The sequence below is a fragment of the Poromitra crassiceps genome, assembly GCF_964638095.1.
Source record: "Poromitra crassiceps genome assembly, chromosome: 6".
NCBI classification, from domain to species: Eukaryota; Metazoa; Chordata; class Actinopteri; order Beryciformes; family Melamphaidae; genus Poromitra; species Poromitra crassiceps.
Window position 1 is genome coordinate 15,342,991 of NC_139627.1, and position 22,547 is coordinate 15,365,537.

The 22,547-nt window shown below is 42.6% G+C and overlaps 1 protein-coding gene across 1 annotated transcript; it reads left to right on the plus strand.

Moving 5' to 3' along the window:
- Window positions 1–4,613: 4,613 nt before the first annotated feature.
- On the plus strand, window positions 4,614–19,659 carry LOC310777738 (leukemia inhibitory factor receptor-like; the record flags this gene model as incomplete). Its single annotated transcript, XM_083638104.1, has 16 exons — window positions 4,614–4,745; window positions 4,837–4,990; window positions 5,901–6,167; window positions 6,690–6,816; window positions 7,482–7,624; window positions 8,495–8,640; window positions 8,741–8,894; window positions 10,436–10,497; window positions 11,071–11,290; window positions 13,129–13,305; window positions 13,405–13,509; window positions 14,118–14,294; window positions 16,212–16,340; window positions 17,087–17,183; window positions 17,340–17,406; window positions 17,880–19,659. 16 exons carry the CDS (start codon window positions 4,614–4,616, stop codon window positions 18,372–18,374), a joined length of 2,652 nt encoding a protein of 883 aa, XP_083494230.1. The 3' UTR covers window positions 18,375–19,659.
- Window positions 19,660–22,547: the final 2,888 nt, after the last annotated feature.

Here is a 22,547-nt window from a genome sequence, read left to right on the forward strand (position 1 = left end):
CGTGGGTTTTCTTGGTCTCACTGTTCTGCATGGGAACACAAGATCGAAGAAGTGACCCAGGCGATGGTGAGTTACTCATTTTATAACTGTAATAGTTGTTAAGAATATCTGTAATCTGCAAAGTAAATGAACAATACAGATTCTATACTGTACTTATAGTAAGTTACTATTAGTAACACAATAAATAATAGTTTTGCTTTCACTGTTGCTTGATGAATTTTTTTTGCTGGTAGTGGGCTACATCTTTGAATATGTAATGACATTTATTTCTGTGGAGGGCTGGGCGGGGGTGTCAAGAAAACCCAGACAAATACAGATCATGAATAATATATACTTACACTATGAAACCAGACCACTTAATATAACTTAACTTGACATGTCCTTAATTTGTCCATGACATAAACATAAAATATATATATAATTCTTTTTTCATGAAGATTTCTCAGATTCTCTCCCCAGTTGTACTTAGCCAATTCCCCCTGCTGTCCCGGTCACTTAATGAGGGCCCCGGCACTGGAACACCTAAATGGAATGGAACCATCATTAATGCTATTGGTTACACCTGTCTTTACCCTGCTTTGATGTCAAAATGGCTGCTGTCAAAACTGTCTATTGTGTTTGTTTGGACACCCGACCAAGCCGAGGTAACACAGGGGCTTGAACCTGTGACCCTCGTCTTGGTAGGCAGGGACTCTACCGCTGCATTACCAGGTTGCCCATATAAACATTAAATTAATTAATCTATCTATATATCTATATATACATTTGGCAATGTGGGCAATGTTTGTTTCAAATTTGTGTCCCGGAAGTGATGTCACTCAACTGGAAGTGATGTCATCAGTAGCTGTGTTTCCATTACAGTTTTTCGCAAAATAATTGTGATATTTCTACAACTTCGACAATGTACAATTGCAACTTGTAGGCGTTTCCATTGAAGTTGAGTTTGGTCTGACGGCGCGCACACCTGAACGCATTCCCGTTACCAGCAGCTGCCACAGTGATTACGCACGGGGATCTGCCCCATATCCCGTCCCCTGCATGCTCAAATCCAACCAATGGTCAATGCAAATCACAACATGAAGTTACAACGCATATAAACGAGCCTGATTATCAATTCAAAAGAAAATGAGTCGCAAAATGTTGCTGGCTGCGGTGAATGCAGTGAGCGCAACAGACAGAGGAAAAAAGGTAGCCTAATACAACTGGTCCGATTTAGAGATGGAGGGGGGAAAAGGCTGATTTGGTTCAATAATCAGAATGTTGTGTATTACAATTATAACATTGCACCTGAAACGTGTGTAATGTATTACTCACAGTCACTGTATTCACTTCAGTCAGGAGCACCGCACCGGTGTGTGCTTTTCATCCCCTCATCTCGCCGCTGTGCCAAATGCGCGCTCACAGGCAGCCTGTCACCATGGATCGATTTCTGCCATTAAACATTATCTATTTTGCCCGGCTCCGCTTTTGCATAACACTCGTCTTTCTGCTAGGTAGCGTTGCTTCAAAGTTTTCCACTTGCTGCGGAGGTTTTGCCACGGCTTATCGAACCGTTTCTCCCTCATTTTCCGCTGCTTTTCCAAAGGAGAAGATGGGCCACATGACGTGCAAATGCGGAAAATGTGTTTCCATTACACTTTTGCGATAAACTGCTATATCGACACGTCTGAAAAACCACCTCATGAGAGCGCAAAAACTTTTTGCGATATTTGGGAGGTTTTTCGAAATGTACGTGTTTCCATTACCCAATTTCTATTGCGATATTTAGATTTTGCGCATTTCTGATGTCACTTGAGCAATTGTGCACACACACACACACACACACACACACACACACACACACCCGAGATGCCAAGTTACTTCAAAAAAGAATAGCTTTATAAAAGTAAGGTTACTATCATGGTTATCAATCAATCAACACTTTATTCCAGACACAGAGGCGGTCCATAGTACATCACAATAAAAAAAATATACAGAATACAAAACATAATAAAAAATACAGACAGATACAAATTTATATAGTTCCAATATTTGCATATAGGCTAAAGCGCCAGTGGTTCCAAAGCCTTGAGGTGAACCTAACCATACTCATGGCAGGGTTTACAAGTGCTGAGATAATGCTATTTGGTGACTCAGAGATCCTGCACATAAAATTGTACATGAAGTTCCTGAGTACAGCAGGGCATGTAGAAACACCAATACTTACAAACATTTGGCTTGCACTGCTCCTTCTTGGCACTTTCAGCAGCAGCCTCATGCCATCATTATATGCTACCTTGAGTTTCTGCATACTTCTACTTTTGTAGTGCCGCCACAAGTGGGCAGTGTACAAAATGTTTCAAACAGAGTAATCTTCACAGACATTGAGCACATACTAAATTTACGTATCAACATATTAGCCTGAGCGTACATCATTCTGTATTGTCGTTGAATGTCCCTATCATCAGACAGGTCATCGGTCAGTTAGTGTCCTAAGTATTTAACCTCTCCACATGATTTAAGGACAGTGCCAGAGAGAAAGAAGGCAGGGAATGACAATTTATTATCTTCCTTGCTTCTGACTATCATGACATTACTCTTTTTCCCATTAAATTTAATATCGAAATCAGAGCCATATTGAGAGCATATTCTTAGTAACTCTTGAAAGCCAGCACTATATGGACACAGGATAACCAGATCATCTGCGTACATCAGGTGATTTATAATGGTGTCACCAACCATGCAGCCTGTTCTGCAGCTGTTTAGCCGGATGGAAAGCTCATCCATGTAAATATTGTAGAGAAAGGGGGATAAAATGCTCCCCTGTTTTACTCCATTACATACGTTAAATGGAGCAGATGTGGAGTCACCCCATTTTACGTACATCGACTGATGTGAGTACCAAAAAACCAGGATTCTCACAAGAGATGAGGGAACCCCTCTGTCTTGCCGTTTATAAAACAATTTTCCGTGGTTTACACGATCAAAGGCCTTAGAGGCATCAATAAAACACATAAACATTGTAGAATTGTGTCTGTTATACAGATCTAAAATGTATTTTAAAGCAAAAATACACATATCTGTGCCATGTTTAGGTTTAAAACCAAATTGATTGTCAGCGGTCAGGATGAACTGTTCCAGCCTATTCAGTATCGTCCTCTCCAAAACCTTGGAAAAGATGCTGGCCAAAGCTATAGGCCGGTGGTTGTCCGAACTGTTGATTTGACCAGATTTGTCTTTAATAACGGGCTTTAATAAAACAGATCAAATAGAGTCAGGTAAAATACCATGAACAAAAAGTCCTGTAAAACAAATGCCCAATAGGGGACAGAGTTTTCTGCTCGCAAGTTTGAAATGCTCTGCAGATATATTATCCATGCCACATGGCCACATGCTTTATTGTCTTTTAGCATCCTAATTGCATCATATAATTCTTGTGAGGAGACGATCACATCCTCTTCAATGTCAATGTTGCCCACTGTGAAGATGAACAGCTCATAATAATGTTTCCTCCATAGCTGAGAGATTTCCTCTGGGCCGCTGACACCATCAATATTGGTCGGTAGGGGATCATGTCTATGTTCCCCGGGTTCTATGTTCCCCGGGTTCGATATTCCCCGTTTTTCACTAACCTCTCCCAGCCCCCACGCCAAACCTAACCTCCCCCCATGCCTAAACCTAACCTCCCCCAGACCCTAACCCAAAGCCTAACCTCTCCCACCCCCACGCCTAAACCTAAGTTCATAGAAAGGGTTCTATGTTCCCCGGTCCCACAAAAACGGGGAACATAGGACCCGGGGAACATAGGGATGACCCCGTTGGTAGTGAGGTTTTACAATTATTCATTTGTTTAATTTCTTTCCAGAATTCATTAGTACTATTGTTGTGTAGCTTCCTTGCAAGAGAATCAGACCTCATCGTATTTTCATTTCTCTTAATGAAGCGTAGAGCATATTTAAAACTTGCATTTGCTTTGTTTTTTATAATCAAATAAGGGGCCATACTTATCTCTGCCTGACTCAACCCATACTTTGAAAGCCCTTCTAGCCTCAGCATGTAGCTCTTCCACATAATCATTCCAGCCTGGCTTGGCTTTGTGTGGTCTGGTCTTATGCAAAGGCCTGCTGGCGACAAGGAGGGAATTCACAATATTATCATATAGGGAGCACAGTTCAATACCATGTTGGGGGCTCTTACAGTTGATATCACGACATGCAGTGGTATCTTTTGGTAGTTTAATATTACTCAGCAAGGTGTCGGACTGAATATAGTATTTTTTAAGATGGTTACTATCATTTTAGGGATTTCTCATGGGTTTATTTGTGATTTATGATTTTTCATAACTTTTATGCATAGTTTATCGTCTTAATGTGTTATTAATTGAAAGTTGCATGCCACAAACCAAAGTACAGTAAGGAGTTACTCATTAAAGGGGGTGTTTAAGGAGGATGTTTTGATGGAGTCTCCTCCAGGGGTGTCGTGGTAAATACAGAGGTGGGTAAACTATCCCAAGGTGTGTACCCATTGTTAGATACAGTTGAAAATGTTAAGGGGACTTTGCATGAATGAACTTACTACTCCTACACACTATGGGCATTTTCCTCACAGGCGTCCTACAGTGTGGACCTCGGAATATGACAGAGGTGCATGACTTCACCGACCAGAGGATCTTCATCACGTGGGAGGACGACCCCTCCTGCTCCGCGATACAGGAAGAGCTGGTCTATGAGGTGGAGGTTCTCAGAGCTGGCAAGCCGGTACATGATGTAAGTTTCTCTGTCATTTCCCCTGTAAAGCCGGAGCGGATACAGCCAGACTTCCTGAATAACAGTCACCTGATATCCATATTATTTTCAGGATGAAGTTGTTGTTACCACAGATCACATAGGGACGACTCATTCCTGGAACTGGACTTCCCCTTTGGCGTTAGAGTGTGCCTCCCATTCACTCACACTGAGTTCCCGCTACGGAAACCACACAAGCCCACGGGGTCAACAACAGACTATTCCTGGTTAATATTCAGCCTGAGGGCCACTTCACTTCATGTGTTTTGATTGTTTTTTATACAGGGTTCCCACAGGTCCTTGAAATCCTTGAAAGTTTGTGAATTTGGAGGGAGGGGGGGAGCAAGGCCTTCAGAGTTTTTGAAACTAGACATAAATATAGACATCGGTCATTGAAAGTGCTTGAATTTATACATAGAGACACTGTATGAAATAGGCCACGCCCATCACGGGGGAAAAGCTCCGTTCATTTCCACACACCAGCGTCATTTTCCTTGAATTAAACATAGCTAAAAGCTGTTGTGTGGTGGGGCTGCGCAGACAACAAATGTAAAAAATTGCCAGTTAAAGTTTTTTTGTGCTCCTGAGCAAAACAAGGAAGCCATTGAGAATTGGCGAGAAGAAAAATGTGGATCTAGCTGTCAAGGAAGTGAGTTGGAGTGTTCATCTTCCGTATATACGATCTTTTTGTGCAACACGCAACCATGCACGTGACATAGGAGAACGCCAGGATTGGAGGGGGGGTTTCTGTTTTCCCCCCGTCTTGGGCGTGGTTTCGGAATGATGACGCGTTACGCAGTGTCTCTATTATGTGCAAGAATAGAAATTGAAGTTCTTTTGATATATAAATTTTTTTTAACTTAACATGTAACAGCACAGTTGAGGAGTGCAAGCCTCTGCCTGCTAGTTCTCATGTTGTAACAGTAACCTTGATCCGTGTCTCAAACTATGCCGTGTTGGGTCCTTGAATTTAAGGGAATTGGGCCTGGAAAATCCTTGAAAGGTCCCTGAATTTGACGTTTAGGAAGCGGTGGGAGCTCTGTTTTCAAAAGCTAACACACTATTAGCTATAACACACACAATTTGATAGCCACCTTACTCTTTCAGATATTGATTCGATCTGACTTTGCTCTGCAGGGATGAACCCGTCAGACAGACCGATGGTTTTTCCACAGGACAAAGTGGTTGAGGTTGGCAGCAGATTCTCCTTCTGCTGTGTTCTGGAGCCAGGGGGGAGATTTGAGCAAATGTTTATAAAGGGGTATACCAGTAGTGACGTGACCGCTACGAAGATCAGTAATCAGTCCTATGTGTTGACTGTCCACCTCAACACACCACCCCCACACATTTGCACTGATGTTATATGTAATAAAGATGACTTCGGCGCCTGTGTTTATATCGGCTGTAAGTACGACTTCATCTTTTGATATTCTGTAGTTTGTATGTGTTCAGTTGTCCCAATAGAGAGGCAAAGTGGAACGTCACTTCCTGCTTCAGCACTGTACCAGAGATTTTCATCCGCCATTTATTTTCCCATAGACATTTCGTAAAAGGCTTATAGAATAGTTGTACTTCGTCGAACCAAACGGTTCAGCTGACGCTATAATCGGGAGAGACCATAGAACATTTCACTCGGACCAAAACAAAAACAACATCGAAAAAATATTTTCTTTAAAGCCGCATGTTTCTTTACATTTTGGTCCCAGTGAAATGTTGTGCGATCTCTCCTGTTTCTAAATATATCTGTACCGTTTGGTTTGAACCAGTAAAACTATTTAGTATACGCATTTTACGAAATGTGTATGGGAAAATAAATGGCGGATGAAAATCTCTGGTACAGTGCTGAAGCAGGAAGTAGGCGGTCACTTTGCCTCTCTATAGAGATGCAACTGTACCTTACTGTGGGATGGTGCTTCCTTGCCTCAGACCCGCCTGCTGATTGGGGTCTTCAGTGTGAGACCCGGGATCTGCAATCAGTGGAATGCCACTGGAATATAACCAGAGAGACACACCTCTTTGGACCCAGAGCAACAGCTTATCGACTGCTTGGAAGGTATCACAGAAGAGGCGTATTACTGCAGCTTGTTGATACGCCTGCATCCAAAAAACGTCCATCTTAACAAGTGATTTGATCTATTATCGAGCCATAAAATCATAATTGTCTTCAAATCAGCGAAAGAATCTGCCATTGGGGTGAGATCATTTCACTTAATTACCATGCAAATCAACCCGTTTCAAAGGAGTTAGCCGAATCCAGTGTCATTTTCTTGATAGCATACAGTGATCTTTCTGAGGAGTTATCTCTCCTCATTGTCAATTTTTTTCTCTCTTGGTATGATAGGCTGAATATCCGACTAAATCACTTGTTAAGATGAATGTATTTGCAGTATGCTTCAGTTTGTAGGATCACTGATGGTAGCCTGTTTGTTTATGTTGGGGGGAAACTGAATATATATACATGTATTGGTGACTGAATATATATTTACATGTATTGGTGACTGAATATATATACATGTATTGGTGACTGAATACATGTATTGGTGACTGAATATGTACATGTATTGATTGGGGACTGAATATATATTTACATGTATTGGTGACTGAATATATATTTACATGTATTGGTGACTGAATATATATTTACATGTTTTGGGGACTGAATATATATTTACATGTATTGGGGACTGAATATATATTCTCTGCCCATTTATTTTACAGACAATGCTCAAATGAAGAAACCAAAAGGCACAGCTGCAAACAGAAAGTGCAAGTGAATGTTGGTGAGAGGAACTGGACATTGAAAGCCCAAAATCTGCTTGGCTCACATGAGCTCACAGACAGGGCAGACCTGAATGAAAGAGGTGCAGTAGTTCTGTAAATGTTGTAAAATCATCACTGTCCGGCGGGTATGTCAATTTCTTTTTATATATATATTTGTTTACTGTCATAAATCAATGCCATTGGTTACCATTCACGTCTCTGGGTTTGACCAAATTTAACCAGTGGAAAAGCATTAAAACGATCTTGTGACTAAGTCTCGTAACTCCATTTGCCCTTAATCTGTCGACAAAACCTCGAAGCTCCACCCCGCAAAGCAGACACCGAACATCACCCTTTATTTCTGACTTTGTTTTGTTTATTTCTGACGTTGTCTGACGTAAATAGATCACTCAAATGTTTTCGAATTATGCCTAGGCCGCAAACTCATTTAAACTATGCAGATCGAAGTGCTTTCTGACAAGACTAATGTTAGCGTTAGCGAGAGGCTGTGTGCCCCCGAGAGGGTGCCTCTAAGTCGGCGTGGGAGCGGGCTGGAGGTCGCTGCTGGAGGAGCCGCCTGGAGGAGCCGCCTGGAGGTATCTGCACGCGGCTGTGTGCTCCGGACGGCGAGTGGCTGTGCAAGGGCTGCTCGCCCCGGAGGAAGTGCCTCGAAGTCGGAATGATAATCCTGTAACACGATTTGAGCTTATTCAGGTAAGATATTAATAATGTAATGACACATCCAGCGAGTAACTGACCATAATGAAGACACTGTGCCAACTTTGACGACGTGGTGTTCAGTTATTTTAAGAGCACCGTTTTTCCCCCCCCTGAAAAGTTGTGGTTTTGGAGATAGGAGATTTCCGCCCGACAGTGACGATATTCTGAGTACTAAAATACTTATCTGCTTACAGTATGTGTGGGCCTTTGTAACACTATATTTCTCAAATTCATTTGAACACTTGTTTCAGTGCACATGTTTGCTCCAAAGGAACTGACAGCTTCAGCTGTGAACTGCAGAAATGTCAGCCTGGAGTGGAGCTGGACGATACACGAGTACAATCAACTACCTGTCGTGTGCCAAATACAGCTTCGACACGGTGCACAAACACACAGGGTGAGTTGAAAATGGACTGAGGGTGAGCCATAAATTGATGTTTCAAGTAAAAACATTCAAGTATATCATTGTCCATATCTGGTTCTTATTTTGTTTCCAGACAAATGACTCTGGAGTTGGCCTTAATGTTACAGTTTTGCACGGCCTGATGCCTCGTCAGACGTACACAGTGCAGGTACGATGTGGAACAGAGCATCATTTCTGGAAATGGAGTGACTGGAGCACAACAAATACCTTCCAGACAAAGGATGATGGTGAGTATGGAATGTTAAAAACAACAGCAAAAACCCTTACACCCAGTTTATAAACAGCAAAAACCCTTACACCCAGTTTGGAATAGTCAAAGATAGTTGTTCGGATTAGAGCAGACCTGGGCAACTGGCGGCCCGCAAGCGCCCCCTGTGTGGCCGTGCTGGAATTGCAAAAAAAACTTTTTTTTTCTTTTATTTACAGTGCACCTGAACGCAACATGCAAGATACCCGCTGAATAAGTGTCCAAATGTTCATGTCATTCTGGCCAATACTCCACTTCTGTTATAACATTTCAGTCTAGAATATGGAATATCTTTCAATACTCTTTATGGCTAAAAGGCTAAAAGTAATCTCATGTGTAAGAAATGACTGTTCTACATTTAAGTAAAAATTTAAATAATTAGGCTAACTCATTGGTTTTGGATTTATTTAGCTTCAAGAGTGCATTTTTGTTCATGTGACCCTCAACACAGGCTTTGAGAATCCCGGGCCACTTACTGATACTTATGCTTAAATTAACCCACTCATATTCTGGTTTATTTCAAGAAAAACATTTTGGCTAGTGGAAATTCTAATTGGCTGGTAATTTTAAAATCTAGCAGACATATTGGCAGGTGGTCAAAAAAGTTAATTTCAAGCCCTGCAGGGAGAGCAGGTGGTGACATAGGAGTGAGTGAGGAAATGATCAAATATTGGTGGTTAAGACTGAATAATGACCTCACAACTGTTAATTTAAAATGAGTTATTCCTGTATATCTGCCTTCAAATGCCCAAAATGTTTCGCCTAGGCGCCGTTCAGCCCCCAGCAAAATCTGGCCCTCTGGTAGCGAGGACATTAATTTTTTTGTGGCCCTCTCTATCATCAAAGTTGCCCATCCCTGGGTTACGGCATGACAATATTTGTTCAGCCCTCGGCAACAATCTGGGTTTCTCATGTGGCCCCCCATGAAAAATAATTGCCCACCCCTGGATTAGAGCATGCAATCACTCTCTGTCTGTCTGTGTCTGCCCCTGCGTGCATGCATGTGTGTGTGTGCCCAAGCCCATGCATTGTGTGCCACCTGTTGGCTGCTGTGAGTAGTGCTATCACCAGTTTGGGGTGGGCTCGCTAGCTCGGTCGCTGTGCGGCCTCGCCCGCCCTGTAGCTCGCCGAGCCGGCCCAGGAGCTCGCATACGCAGCTCAGCCGCTGCGCCGCTCGCCTGCTCTTGTCACTGATGATGTCAGAGACATTGTGACATCATCGTCTATGACATCATCCGTGACGTCACTCAGGCAATAAGTGATTTTTGGTTACACTCGAGCAATTGTGACATCACTGATGGTGTCACAATGTCTATGACATCATCAGTGACATCACAATTGCCCAGATGTAACCAAAAACGGGACCAAAACCAAAACGTGACCAAAATTGCAGAACCCACTTAATCCCTTTTATATAAAGGAAGGATACAACCGACATGCCATATTTTCTTTTACATGACAAAGGGTACTGGATCAAAAAAGAAAAAATATAAATCTCTGTATTGTCTATTTGCCCCACAGTTCCAGATTCATTAGACGTGTGGATGCAGATGGAACCTAACCAAACTATTATAATATGGAAGGTAAGTCTGATGAGTGTTTGGTGCCTGTATCTGTGCTATATGTCTGATGAGTGTTTGGTGTCTGTATCTGTGCTATATATGTCTGATGAGTGTTTGGTGTCTGTATCTGTGCTATATGTCTGATGAGTGTTTGGTGTCTGTATCTGTGCTATATGTCTGATGAGTGTTTGGTGTCTGTATCTGTGCTATATGTCTGATGAGTGTTTGGTGTCTGTATCTGTGCTATATGTCTGATGAGTGTTTGGTGTCTGTATCTGTGCTATATGTCTGATGAGTGTTTGGTGTCTGTATCTGTGCTATATGTCTGATGAGTGTTTGGTGTCTGTATCTGTGCTATATATGTCTGATGAGTGTTTGGTGTCTGTATCTGTGCTATATATGTCTGATGAGTGTTTGGTGTCTGTATCTGTGCTATATATGTCTGATGAGTGTTTGGTGCCTGTATCTGTGCTATATATGTCTGATGAGTGTTTGGTGCCTGTATCTGTGCTATATGTCTGATGAGTGTTTGGTGTCTGTATCTGTGCTATATGAGGTAAAGGAGAATAAACTAATGATGATGTTCCTCTGCAGAAACTGCTGCCAAACCAGAGTCATGGTGAGATCAGAGTCTATGAAGTGAGCTGGAGGAAGGCCGGACAGAATGAAAGACAAAACAAAACCATCTTTCCACCTGAGCACAGGGTTGCTCTCAGGCTCGACACCAGTGAAGAGCACATCGTCACCGTTACAGCCAGGAATGCCATTGGCAACTCCTCCCCAGCAGCCATCACCATCTCCCAGGTGCCTCCAGGTAGGAAGATACAGTCACGTTGCTGTCAGTTACAGAAACATTCCGGCCTGTAAGGCAGTGGTTCTCAACATGTGGTACGGGGACCACGTGGGGACCTTGAGGGCTCCTAGACATTTTCCATTTCGAAATTGCATACTTTTCCAGACTTCTCGGTAGATTTTTCAGACCATATTTGAATACCAATAACTAGAGGCTATGGCTTGTTATCTTGGCACAACAGCAGCACAGTACTGCAACCAAAGTGAGTTTAGAGGTGTAGAGAATGGTGTGGTCTACATTATGAACAGACACAAGATGCTGTACAACACACACAAACACAAGGTGAGTTTAGAGGTGTAGAGAATGGTGTGGTCTACATTATGAACAGACACAAGATACTGTACAACACACACAAACACAAAGTGAGTTTAGAGGTGTAGAGAATGGTGTGGTCTACATTATGAACAGACACAAGATACTGTGCAACACACACAAACACAAAGTGAGTTTAGAGGTGTAGAGAATGGTGTGGTCTACATTATGAACAGACACAAGATACTGTGCAACACACACAAACACAAAGTGAGTTTAGAGGTGTAGAGAATGGTGTGGTCTACATTATGAACAGACACAAGATACTGTACAACAAGGCAACCAAATAGAAATGTCTCAAATTGCTCAATCATTAAATTACACTACATGGTTAAATCCTCTTAGGTTATTAAGCGTCTTTGAGTACTTAGAAAAGGGCTATACGAGTCTATCAATTATTATTATTATTATTAGTAGTAGTAGTAGTAGTAGTATTATTATGATATACTCTATTTAATAACACCACTGCCAATTACTACACATAGGATAACATGGCTGATACTCTAACAATGCAGTTATATTCAACAAGTTCCAAATTCACCATGATTACTATAATTTGAACAATGTATAATGCCAACATCATTTGGAGATGGGAAGTTCGGAGCAGTGAAATAGTGGTGTTAGAATAATCTAAACACATGTAGCTTTAGGTTAACATAGCGCACTTGTAGGAAGCTAACACTATCTGCTGAATAATTCAAACAAGGTAGAAAACGGCCGGTTCCAGCTCAGACAGTAAAAGAGGGGAAGCCTACATACATACAGTACCAGCCATCAGCCTCTGCAAAAGTCCTTATAATTACAAGTGCAGTGCTCGTTCCTCACGGCTCCCCCATTCAACACTGCACTTTCAGCAGCGCACCTTGAGTAGTGTGTGTGTGTGTGTGTGTGTGTGTGTGTGTGCATGTGTGTGTGTGTGTATTAAAGAGTTACTAGTGGTTACTACCCCCCCCCCCCTCCACGTTTCCATTGGGGGGGGGGGGGGGGGGGGGGGGGCTTTACTTACTAGTAGTAAGGGGGGGCACCGAATTCGACACTGTACTTTCTCTGGCCCGCAGCAGCACAACCGCAAAGTTCAAAGTCAATCGGACGAACGGTTCTCGAGATACATGAAAGCCGTTCTCTGATTCCCCTCTCTTCCCTTCCCCCACACATCATGCTCTCCCAACTCTTCAACCAACGCTGGTTGGTTGAAGAGTTGAAGTTAGATGACCTCTATTGGTGACCAGTAGGAATTGCAACAAGATGGACATATCCCCGGCAGCTGGTGGGAGTCTGTAACTGACACATACTGCATGTAATAAAGTCAGTTTCACATTAGAGAGGAGTAAGCTAGTGATCTAACAGAAGATTTGACATGAAAAATCAGCATGCAAAATGTTGGAATAATAAAGCTGCTTTTTGCGTTGTTGGCTTGAAAGCTAATTTGAGCTCAAAACGCGTAATTTAGAAAACAACTAAGATTGATAAATGTGTCTTGTTCTCAGGCAGAGCGGTGGAGTCCTCTGGCATCAGTGGTAGCGGCGGTGGTTTCAACGTGTCCTGGTCTGTGAACCCTGCAGCCAGCTGTGGCTACGTAGTGGACTGGTGTCCCATCTTCAGCACATGCAGAGTGGAGTGGCTCAATGTGCCTCCTGGAGTAACCAATGCCAGGATCTTATCAGGTGACTTCCAGGAGAATGGTGGCGCTCTGTTTTAGTCCTTGGTTTCTACCAGTGTAACAATACATTTCCTCCTCCTTCTTGGCCATATCTCCACCCCAGAACACTTCACAGATGGGGTTAGATACAAGTTGTCCATATATGCCTGCTGCACCCAAGGAGCCCCAGAGCTACTGGAGAGACGAGAGGGCTATGTCAGGGAGACAAGTAAGGATTTCCGCTTCATAATGACTCTACTGTAAACTAGAGATGACTTGGACTCGAGTCAGACTCAGCTTGCTTGATTTTACTTGATGCAGAAAGAGAAGACTTGAGACTTGTCATGAATTGGATTCTGGTGACTTGGGACTTGACTCTGACTTGTACTTTGAGAGCTTGTGTTTGTGTACAGTAAATGACGGCTGAATTTAAATTCTGTTTCCTGAATTTGTTTGGAATGATTGAACTTAGTGAGGTTGAAAGCGATTCGAGAAATCAAACTCATATTTATTCAAACCCTATTGCATTGAAGATACTTTGTTTTCTTTCAGATATTGAATTGATACTGGACTCTTGTTTTGTTGTGACTTGACTTGCTGTTCTGCATTTAGACTTGAGACTTGACGTACTGACATGGACTTGATTTGGTCATCTACATGGTATTGTAAGATATTTTATTTGGGGAATTGACTTGAGATTTGCACCCCAATACTTGAGAGACTGAGTCGGGAGTTGAGCAAAGTCGACTCGGTCGCACCTCTGCTGTATACTGAATGAATGTACCACTCCACACTTTGCAACTGTCTCTCACCCAGCTCATGTTCTTGTGTTTCCAGAACTTCCAGATAATCAGTTCCAACTGAAATGGGAACAGTTGGGTTCAGATGTTGTGGTGTACTGGCCCGCTATCCCCCCAAGAAGCCAGAGTGCCTTCATTCAAGGCTACATCATGTATTACACTGACAACTCTGCACCTCACTCAAATCTGAACGGAAGTTTCAGCATCAGTACAGGTAGTACGATGATACCCACTTATTTTCAGATGATTATATGTTGAGCTAGTAATGCTAGCTGCTGGAGAACGCTTGACTCACTTTTGGGGCGTGAAGTCTAGGTAGTGTGGGGTTAAATAGCACTTACTGTTACGTACCTACCACCACGCAGACCCGGGTTCAATTCCCGGCAGCGGTACTTCTGGGCTTGGTCAGATGTTTCTACAGACGCAATTGGCCGTGTCTGTGGGTGGGAAGCCGGTGGGGTATGTGTTCTGGTCACTGCACTAGCGCCTCCTCTGGTCGGTCAGGGGAGGGGGGGGGGGGGGGGGTGTGTGTGGACATAGCGTGATCCTGCTACATCCTGCCGGTGAAACCCCTCGCTGTCAGGTGAAAATGAAGCGGCTGGCGACTGCACATGTATCGGAGGTTGTGCTGTTACGCCAGAATGAATTCCTGTGTGTCCTTCTGATGCATTTGGCAAGTAAAGGGTTTCTGATTTCTGACTGTCTACTGAACTTTGCTAAAAAGGAATAGACCCTGTCTGACATTAATAAAAGGGGAAGTTCAACGCCAGGTCAGAAGCCCTTAACTATACGGTTTATATTAAAGCAGACTTCCTGTTTTCTGTAACAACAGTTTTCGGGCCTTAAGGGCACTTTCACTTAAATAAGCTGGCAGGTCACATATCATAATACAATACATAATGCAGTATAATTAAACATAACTTTTACAAGGTACGGATTAAATCTCTCACACTACATATGAACTATTTGTAAATAGACATGAACACCAATGTAATGACTGTGTAATTACATTAGTTTTCATGTGTAATTACAAATGGTTCATGCGTTGTTAAGGACCTGTAAAATAAAGGGTTGCCAAAATACCAAATACCAAAATAAAGTTTCACAGACTTCTTCAACACTGCTACATGTGAAATACTCAGTTTCACAGACTTCTCCTTCAACACTGCTACATGTGAAATACTCAGTTTCACAGACTTCTTCAACACTGCTACATGTGAAATACTCAGTTTCACAGACCTCTTCAACACGGTTACATGTGGAATACTCAGTTTCACAGACTTCTTCAACACTGTTACATGTGAAATACTCAGTTTCACAGACTTCTCCTTCAACACTGCTACATGTGAAATACTCAGTTTCACAGACTTCTTCAACACTGCTACATGTGGAATACTCAGTTTCACAGACTTCTCCTTCAACACTGCTACATGTGAAATACTCAGTTTCACAGACTTCTTCAACACTGCTACATGTGAAATACTCAGTTTCACAGACTTCTTCAACACTGCTACATGTGAAATACTCAGTTTCACAGACTTCTCCTTCAACACTGCTACATGTGAAATACTCAGTTTCACAGACTTCTCCTTCAACACTGCTACATGTGAAATACTCAGTTTCACAGACTTCTTCAACACTGTTACATGTGAAATACTCAGTTTCACAGACTTCTTCAACACTGCTACATGTGAAATACTCAGTTTCACAGACTTCTTCTTCAACACTGTTACATGTGAAATACTCAGTTTCACAGACTTCTTCAACACTGCTACATGTGAAATACTCAGTTTCACAGACTTCTTCAACACTGCTACATGTGAAATACTCAGTTTCACAGACTTCTTCAACACTGCTACATGTGAAATACTCAGTTTCACAGACTTCTTCAACACTGCTACATGTGAAATACTCAGTTTCACAGACTTCTTCAACACTGCTACATGTGAAATACTCAGTTTCACAGACTTCTTCAACACTGTTACATGTGAAATACTCAGTTTCACAGACTTCTTCAACACTGCTACATGTGAAATACTCAGTTTCACAGACTTCTTCAACACTGTTACATGTGGATCTTCACTGTCCCTCAGGAGTGACTGTAATGAATTGGCCATTTCTTTCCCTTTAGACAACCCCGAAGCCACCAGCCTGACAGCACCAAACCTCCCAATCAGCTCCTACAAATTCACAGTGAAGGCGCGGACATCGGCAGGAGAGTGTGGCGACACCTCCTTCTCACTGACCATGAAACCACTGAGTATGTTGCTTACCTTTAGGATCAGTGCACTATAATAGAAATCCATAGGTGTGGGATATGCTAGGAAGTTACCTTCATGTCCTTATGGACACCATTAAGGAAACGGAATTTATTAAATAAACACTTGCTTTCCTTTCCTTGTCTGTCTGTCTGTCTGTCTGACTAACCGTCTGTCTATCTGTCTGTCTGTCTGTCTGTCTGTCTGTCTGTCTGTCTGTCTGTCTGACTGACCGCCTGTCTGTCTGTCTTGTTGGTAATATGATATGTCATTTATATGATTATGGAAAATTTGGAACAAAACAAAGGAAACTAATCCAGATCCACCCGATCTGACTGTTGTCACCCCATTCAATCAGCGTTACTGTATCAGCGTCTTATCACCCCATTCATATCAGCCAGTAGTGCCCCCTACCTACAGTACTAGTAGGCGCAGAAGGTCGTTATCAACAATTCGTTATCAGCCATAGGTTTACGGTTTACGTTTTAAGGCTTTTTGTTGCTTAATTCTAACCCTAACCCTAACCCTAAGTTGTTTTATTTTCCTAAATATAAAGTCGTTTGATAACAGCCATTGAAACCTACTAGCAGGTTTATCAGCGATAATAATGGTGCTGATGACGAACCTACAGAATCTATGGGTGACAACAGTCCGATCAGTAGCCAGATCATATGAAGTTTCCAGCAGCAGCATTTGTCTTTGTTTAGTTGACTCTCCTCGCTCATCAGAACTGTCTGTCTTCCTTCAGCAGCTGATAAAATGGTCATGGTGGTCAACATTTCCCTAGTCAGCCTTTTCAGTCTCCTTTCCCTCGTTGCCATCCTTTGCTACAGACACTGGACATGGTAAGCAACATGTCTGCCTCCATTGACTGTGTTTCCAGTTGCTTCTTTGGTGCTAAATTTATCACACAAACTCACCACTGAAATGAGAATGCACTGACTTCATTACCGCCCTGTATGATGACGAGATTTATTTTCATGCAATCTTACATCCAACAGTGTCAAACTGAAGATCTATCCTCCAATCCCAAAGCCAGTTTTGACAGACAACTGGTTGACAGCACTGGTGGGTGATCTACTGTAGTCCAGAGGTTCTCAAATGTTTTTCAGCCAAGGACCCCTTACAAGATAAAAAATATACCGGGGACCGGCTCATTCTGATTTGTGATTTTGGGCTAAGCTTAATTGTTTCCATGGTAACATGCTTGACTTTGAAATTGATAGGTTTGTTAGATTAGAATGTAATCCATGAACCATTTTAGATTTAAAGCATAAAATATTTTCTTTGAACTATGAACTTTTGCAACAACAACAACAACAAAGTTTTTATTTTTATTTTCCTGAAAACTTTTCGTGGACCCCTTGGCAAAGTGCCACGGACCCCCATTTGAGAACCACTGATCTAGTCCGTTTAAAGTCCAGTTTCCCTGCTGATGATGTTAATCGCTGTTTTTTGCAATGCAATTGGAAACAAATGCTTCCTGTGCATCTAGCTACCATCGCTCTCTTTCTACTGCATGTCTCTTCCGTCTTTTCCAGGGAGAACACGGTCGTCACTGGCTCCGTGTGGATTCGGGTCACCACAGTGAAGCGGACATCGTGGATGTTCTGCAGCTGTATTGTAAACAACCACCAGGAAGCGCTGACGTCAGCCAGGAGGAACGGCACTTTGTCAGCACGCAGACTCAGTCACCCAAGGGTTACTACAACCAGCCGCTGAGAAGCTGTACCCCGGCAGCCCTCACTTTAAACGGTAAAAACATCTCCTGTCCGTCAGGTCGACCATCCGCTCCGCTCAGAATCGTGTTCGTGAACCCTGCGTACGACAGCATGCTGCAGACTGACGACCACAGTTATGAACCCAGTATGGACTCGGTGCCGTCCCTCGGTCCCTCGGTTCAAGATGAGACAACCTTGGACAGCTACCAGCCTCAGAGTCCAGTGGAAACCTGCGGTCAAACTCCAACAGATGAGATTCCAGATCTCTTCTGTGTCCCCACCTACATTTTGGTACCACACTCATCCTCCAAATAGTTACTGGAGGCGCATATTGGGGCATATTATGTCACATTCAGGATAATATAAGAACTGGACAGACAAACTCATCTTTATTTGTCACACGACAAGCCAACACACACATGCTGCCAGCCACACACACTCATGCTGACGGTGGCCGGTGAAATTTTGTCTCTGCATTTATCCCATCGAGGCATGCCCTTCCTCCGGGGGGCAGCCAGGAGCAGTGGGCAGCTTTCTTGTGTCCAGCGCCCGGGGACCATCTTCAAACGTTGTCGTCACTGGTCAGATGATGATCTTCTGTATGTTCTTACGGGGGGGGGGTCCATACCGATGTTGTATGGAGGTACCCCAGGGGAGCACGGGGAGAACATGCAAACTCCTCACAGAAAGGCCCATTAGACAAGATAGCCCACCTGGGCAGTAGGCACTGAAGACACGGGAAGGAAGGGGGGGGGGGGGGGGGACACACCCTCGGAACCCACAGCGTCCCAGGCGGGAATCAAACCCAGGCCCTTCTAGCTGTGAGGCGACAGCGCTACCACTGCACCACCGTGCCCCATGCTGCTGCTGAAAAAACTTGAAGCTCAAGTTAAAGTGTTTGTCATACAGGGTAAACAGTGCAATTACATGCTTGTTGTACCTATATGCTGGGTCTTCTCAGTATGAAAAGAACAGTTCATAAATATAAATAAGTAAAATACAAAAAGAATAGAAAAATATATGTTCAGAAGACAATAAAAAGTGTAAGAAAGAACATATGGATGTAGAGCCAGTTATGGCTGGTGTAGTGACGTGAGTCGTGACCAGAGATGGGAAAAGTACACACGTCCTTTACTTGTGTAGAAGTACAGTTACTTGTGTAAAAAAGGACTGGTAAAAGTAGAAGTACTGATTCAAATTGCTTACTCAAGTGAAAGTAAAAAAAAGTACATCTCTAAAGTAACAAAGTATCAAAGTAAAAATTATTTTCTGGGGAAAACAGGAAGATTTCCCCCACGCTGGACCATTGACCACGCATCTATGACGAGACACCGCCTGAATGTATACTTTGCTTAATCGTTTGTGTGATATGGTTTTTCCACAAAAAGGTGCACATAATGTGTGAACGCTGGGAGACTGCGGGAGTCTGGACGAGAGAGACAGACAAACAACGTCACATTGTTTTTGTCTGTGGTGCATTAAAACTAAAGTAACTAGACTGCTTTGAAAATGTAAGGAGTAGAAAGTACAGATACTAGATCTGTACATCTATCTGTGTTCAAATGTAGGGAGTACATACCATAAAGGCTCACTCCTTGTCGCCGCGACCCAGGTTCGAATCCGGCCTGCAGTCATTTGCTGCATATCCTCCCCTCTCTCTGACTATGTATCTGTCAAATAAAGGATTAAATGGAAACAGGGGAAAAACTCAGTAAAGTACAGATAGGCTACCTGAAAATCCTACATAAGTACAGTAACAAAGTATTTGTGTGTTTTGAGTGATCACAGTGAACATGTATTGCTGCCAGAGAAGAAAGACTGATGCTGTTACTGTTTCCCAGATGGTAAAATGTGAATTTAATGTGCAGTGCTTTTAGAGTCAAAGAAATGTGTGTAAAATGTAATTTTCACTAGGCATGCTATTTGTATGGGCTAGTATTTTATAGTGTGAAAGTATTGCCCACTATGATGAAATTTTGCTCATCCAGGTGGGGGCGCTCTAGCACTGTCTGAACCAAACACACACACACACACCTTGAATTAAAACATACTGATTTTATTTTCTACAATCTACATTCTTCTTATATAGATTGAAAAATGCTGACGATAATGACATTTTTATGGCATAGTAGGCTACCACCAGCAAATAGTAGATAGAGCAGAGAAAAATGTAATATTCAGTGGTGCGGGTGGAGGTTGGGTGTAAAAAAAAAAAGCATCACAAGAAAATTGTAGAAAAATGTACCAAAATACGATATGCATCATGTATAATTTTATGCTATAAACTACCACAAGTCCAACCATAAAAGTTTTGTTTATGATTGTTAGACTATAGGCGCGTGAAGAAGCCCTGTGAGACTGGAAGTGTGATTAACGGCTATTAGAGCAGGGGTACTCAATTAAAATTCAAAGAGGTCCAGTTAGAGAACATTTCCTCAAGCAAAGATCTGGAAAATCATAACGTCTATGTCTACCGTTATGATTCAGCACCATGTATAGCCTATTGAAGTAGAAGTAGAAAAGGCAGTCGAAAGGGGAAGTAGACGAAACCGACCACCTACCAATATTGAGATCTCCCATTGGGCCAGAGAGGATTTCTCCCCACAAGAGGAGGAACCTGAAACGGAGCAGACGGGCAGATTTGTTCTGGTGATGAACGGACAAAAATGAAAACGCCCTCCCCAACACAACACCTGTAGTCCCAACAGTCAGGTAAACAATGAAACCCCAAGGCCTCCTTCAAAGAAGGGGTCCATGCATTGGTCCATGCCTGTTAAAAAAAACAGTCAAACCACACACGTTTTTAACAAGCATGTTTCTTATTTTAAAACATTAGTGTTAGGCAAGTACAACAATGTGGTTAGCGTTAGGGTTTGGTCATAGTTAAATAAGAAAAGCCTAACCCTAATCTTAACCACATCTTTTCTACTTGCCGCACGTTTTCAGGAAGAAGCAATAACGGCGAGCAATCAAATGAGTTGGGGGCGTGGTCATCCCTGTTTCACCTAAAACATGTCGCCAACAGGACTGCTCGGACCCAGAGTCAGATGAAGAGGAAAATCCCATTCCTGGTTTCGAAGAAATGACATTTACTGTAGTGAGGAGGAAATGGTCTCCTGTGCTGTGCTGAGCTGTGCTGTGCTGAGCTAAAACAGGGGCTAAGTCAGAGATGGGTTAACAGGTTAACCCATCTGTTAACCCAGGGGTTCCCAAACTTTTCAGACTTGAAGTACCACTATACCAAACCAAATTTCCCAAGGACCACTTCCACTGCAGATACAAAAAATGTTTTCATGTGAAATAAAATTTGCTGATCTGATCAATACAGTAACAACATAAGGCTACTGGTTCAAAATAGACACACACACACACACACACACACACACACACACACACGTGCACACACACACACACACACACACACACACACACACACACACACACACACACACACACACACACACACACACACACACACCTGCCAACATTAGGCTGTGAAATAGTGGACCCCTGTGAAAAAGTGTTTTCCCACGCCAAAATTTAGCCTAATTTTGGAGCGTTATTAACTATCTTCCGGACAAGCCCAACATGACATAGTTGGTACCAATCGATGCCTTAGGTCTTTTAGTTTCATATGATACCAGAAAGTTCACTCAACTGGCTTTAAAACTGAGCCTGCTACATCCTCTGAAAGTAGATTTTCAAAAACGTGATATTTCCCGAATATCATATTTCCGAAAATGGCCCCAAGCCTACTCCTCAGGGTTAATGTGTGTAAAAACTGTTGTCTGTAAAAAAAAAAAAGTGCGTGTGTGTGTGTGTGTGTGTGTGTGTGTGTGTGTGTGTGTGTGTGTGTGTGTGTGTGCGTGTGTGCGTGCATGCGTGCGTGCGTGCGTGTGTGTGGACCACAGTTTGGGTATCACTGGGTTAACCAAAGAGGCCTATGGGAACTATGTTCATATGATGAAATGAGGGAAGGTAATGCTAAATTCTTCATTGTGGTCTGTCACTTGACACCCAAACTGCTGCAAATAAGCTTTGGTTAATCCTACATCATAATAATATTCAGTGGTTGTGACAATCGGGTTCCAGTTCATCCACCTATTCCTGACAGCGACACCCACACTGGCCTCTAATAACTGCTTCTCTCTGCCACTTCTCTCTGTGACTCCTCCCTCCAAAGACGTTTCCTTATTTCCCTTTTATCCATCTTGGCTACGGACACAATACTCAGATCTATCAATACTCAGATCTATCAATACTCAGATCTATCAATACTCAGATCTATCAATACTCAGATCTATCAATACGCAGCATGAAAAGGCATTTTGCAGAACATCCCAGGTTATTACAGCTTTTGTAGGGTTACGAAAACCTATCAACATCATTTAATTTAATTACCCAGTATTTTTATTTGTCTTCAACTTCAAATGTATTATGTCCCCAAAGGGCAATTAGTCTTGCAGCAAGAAACAATACATAATAAAA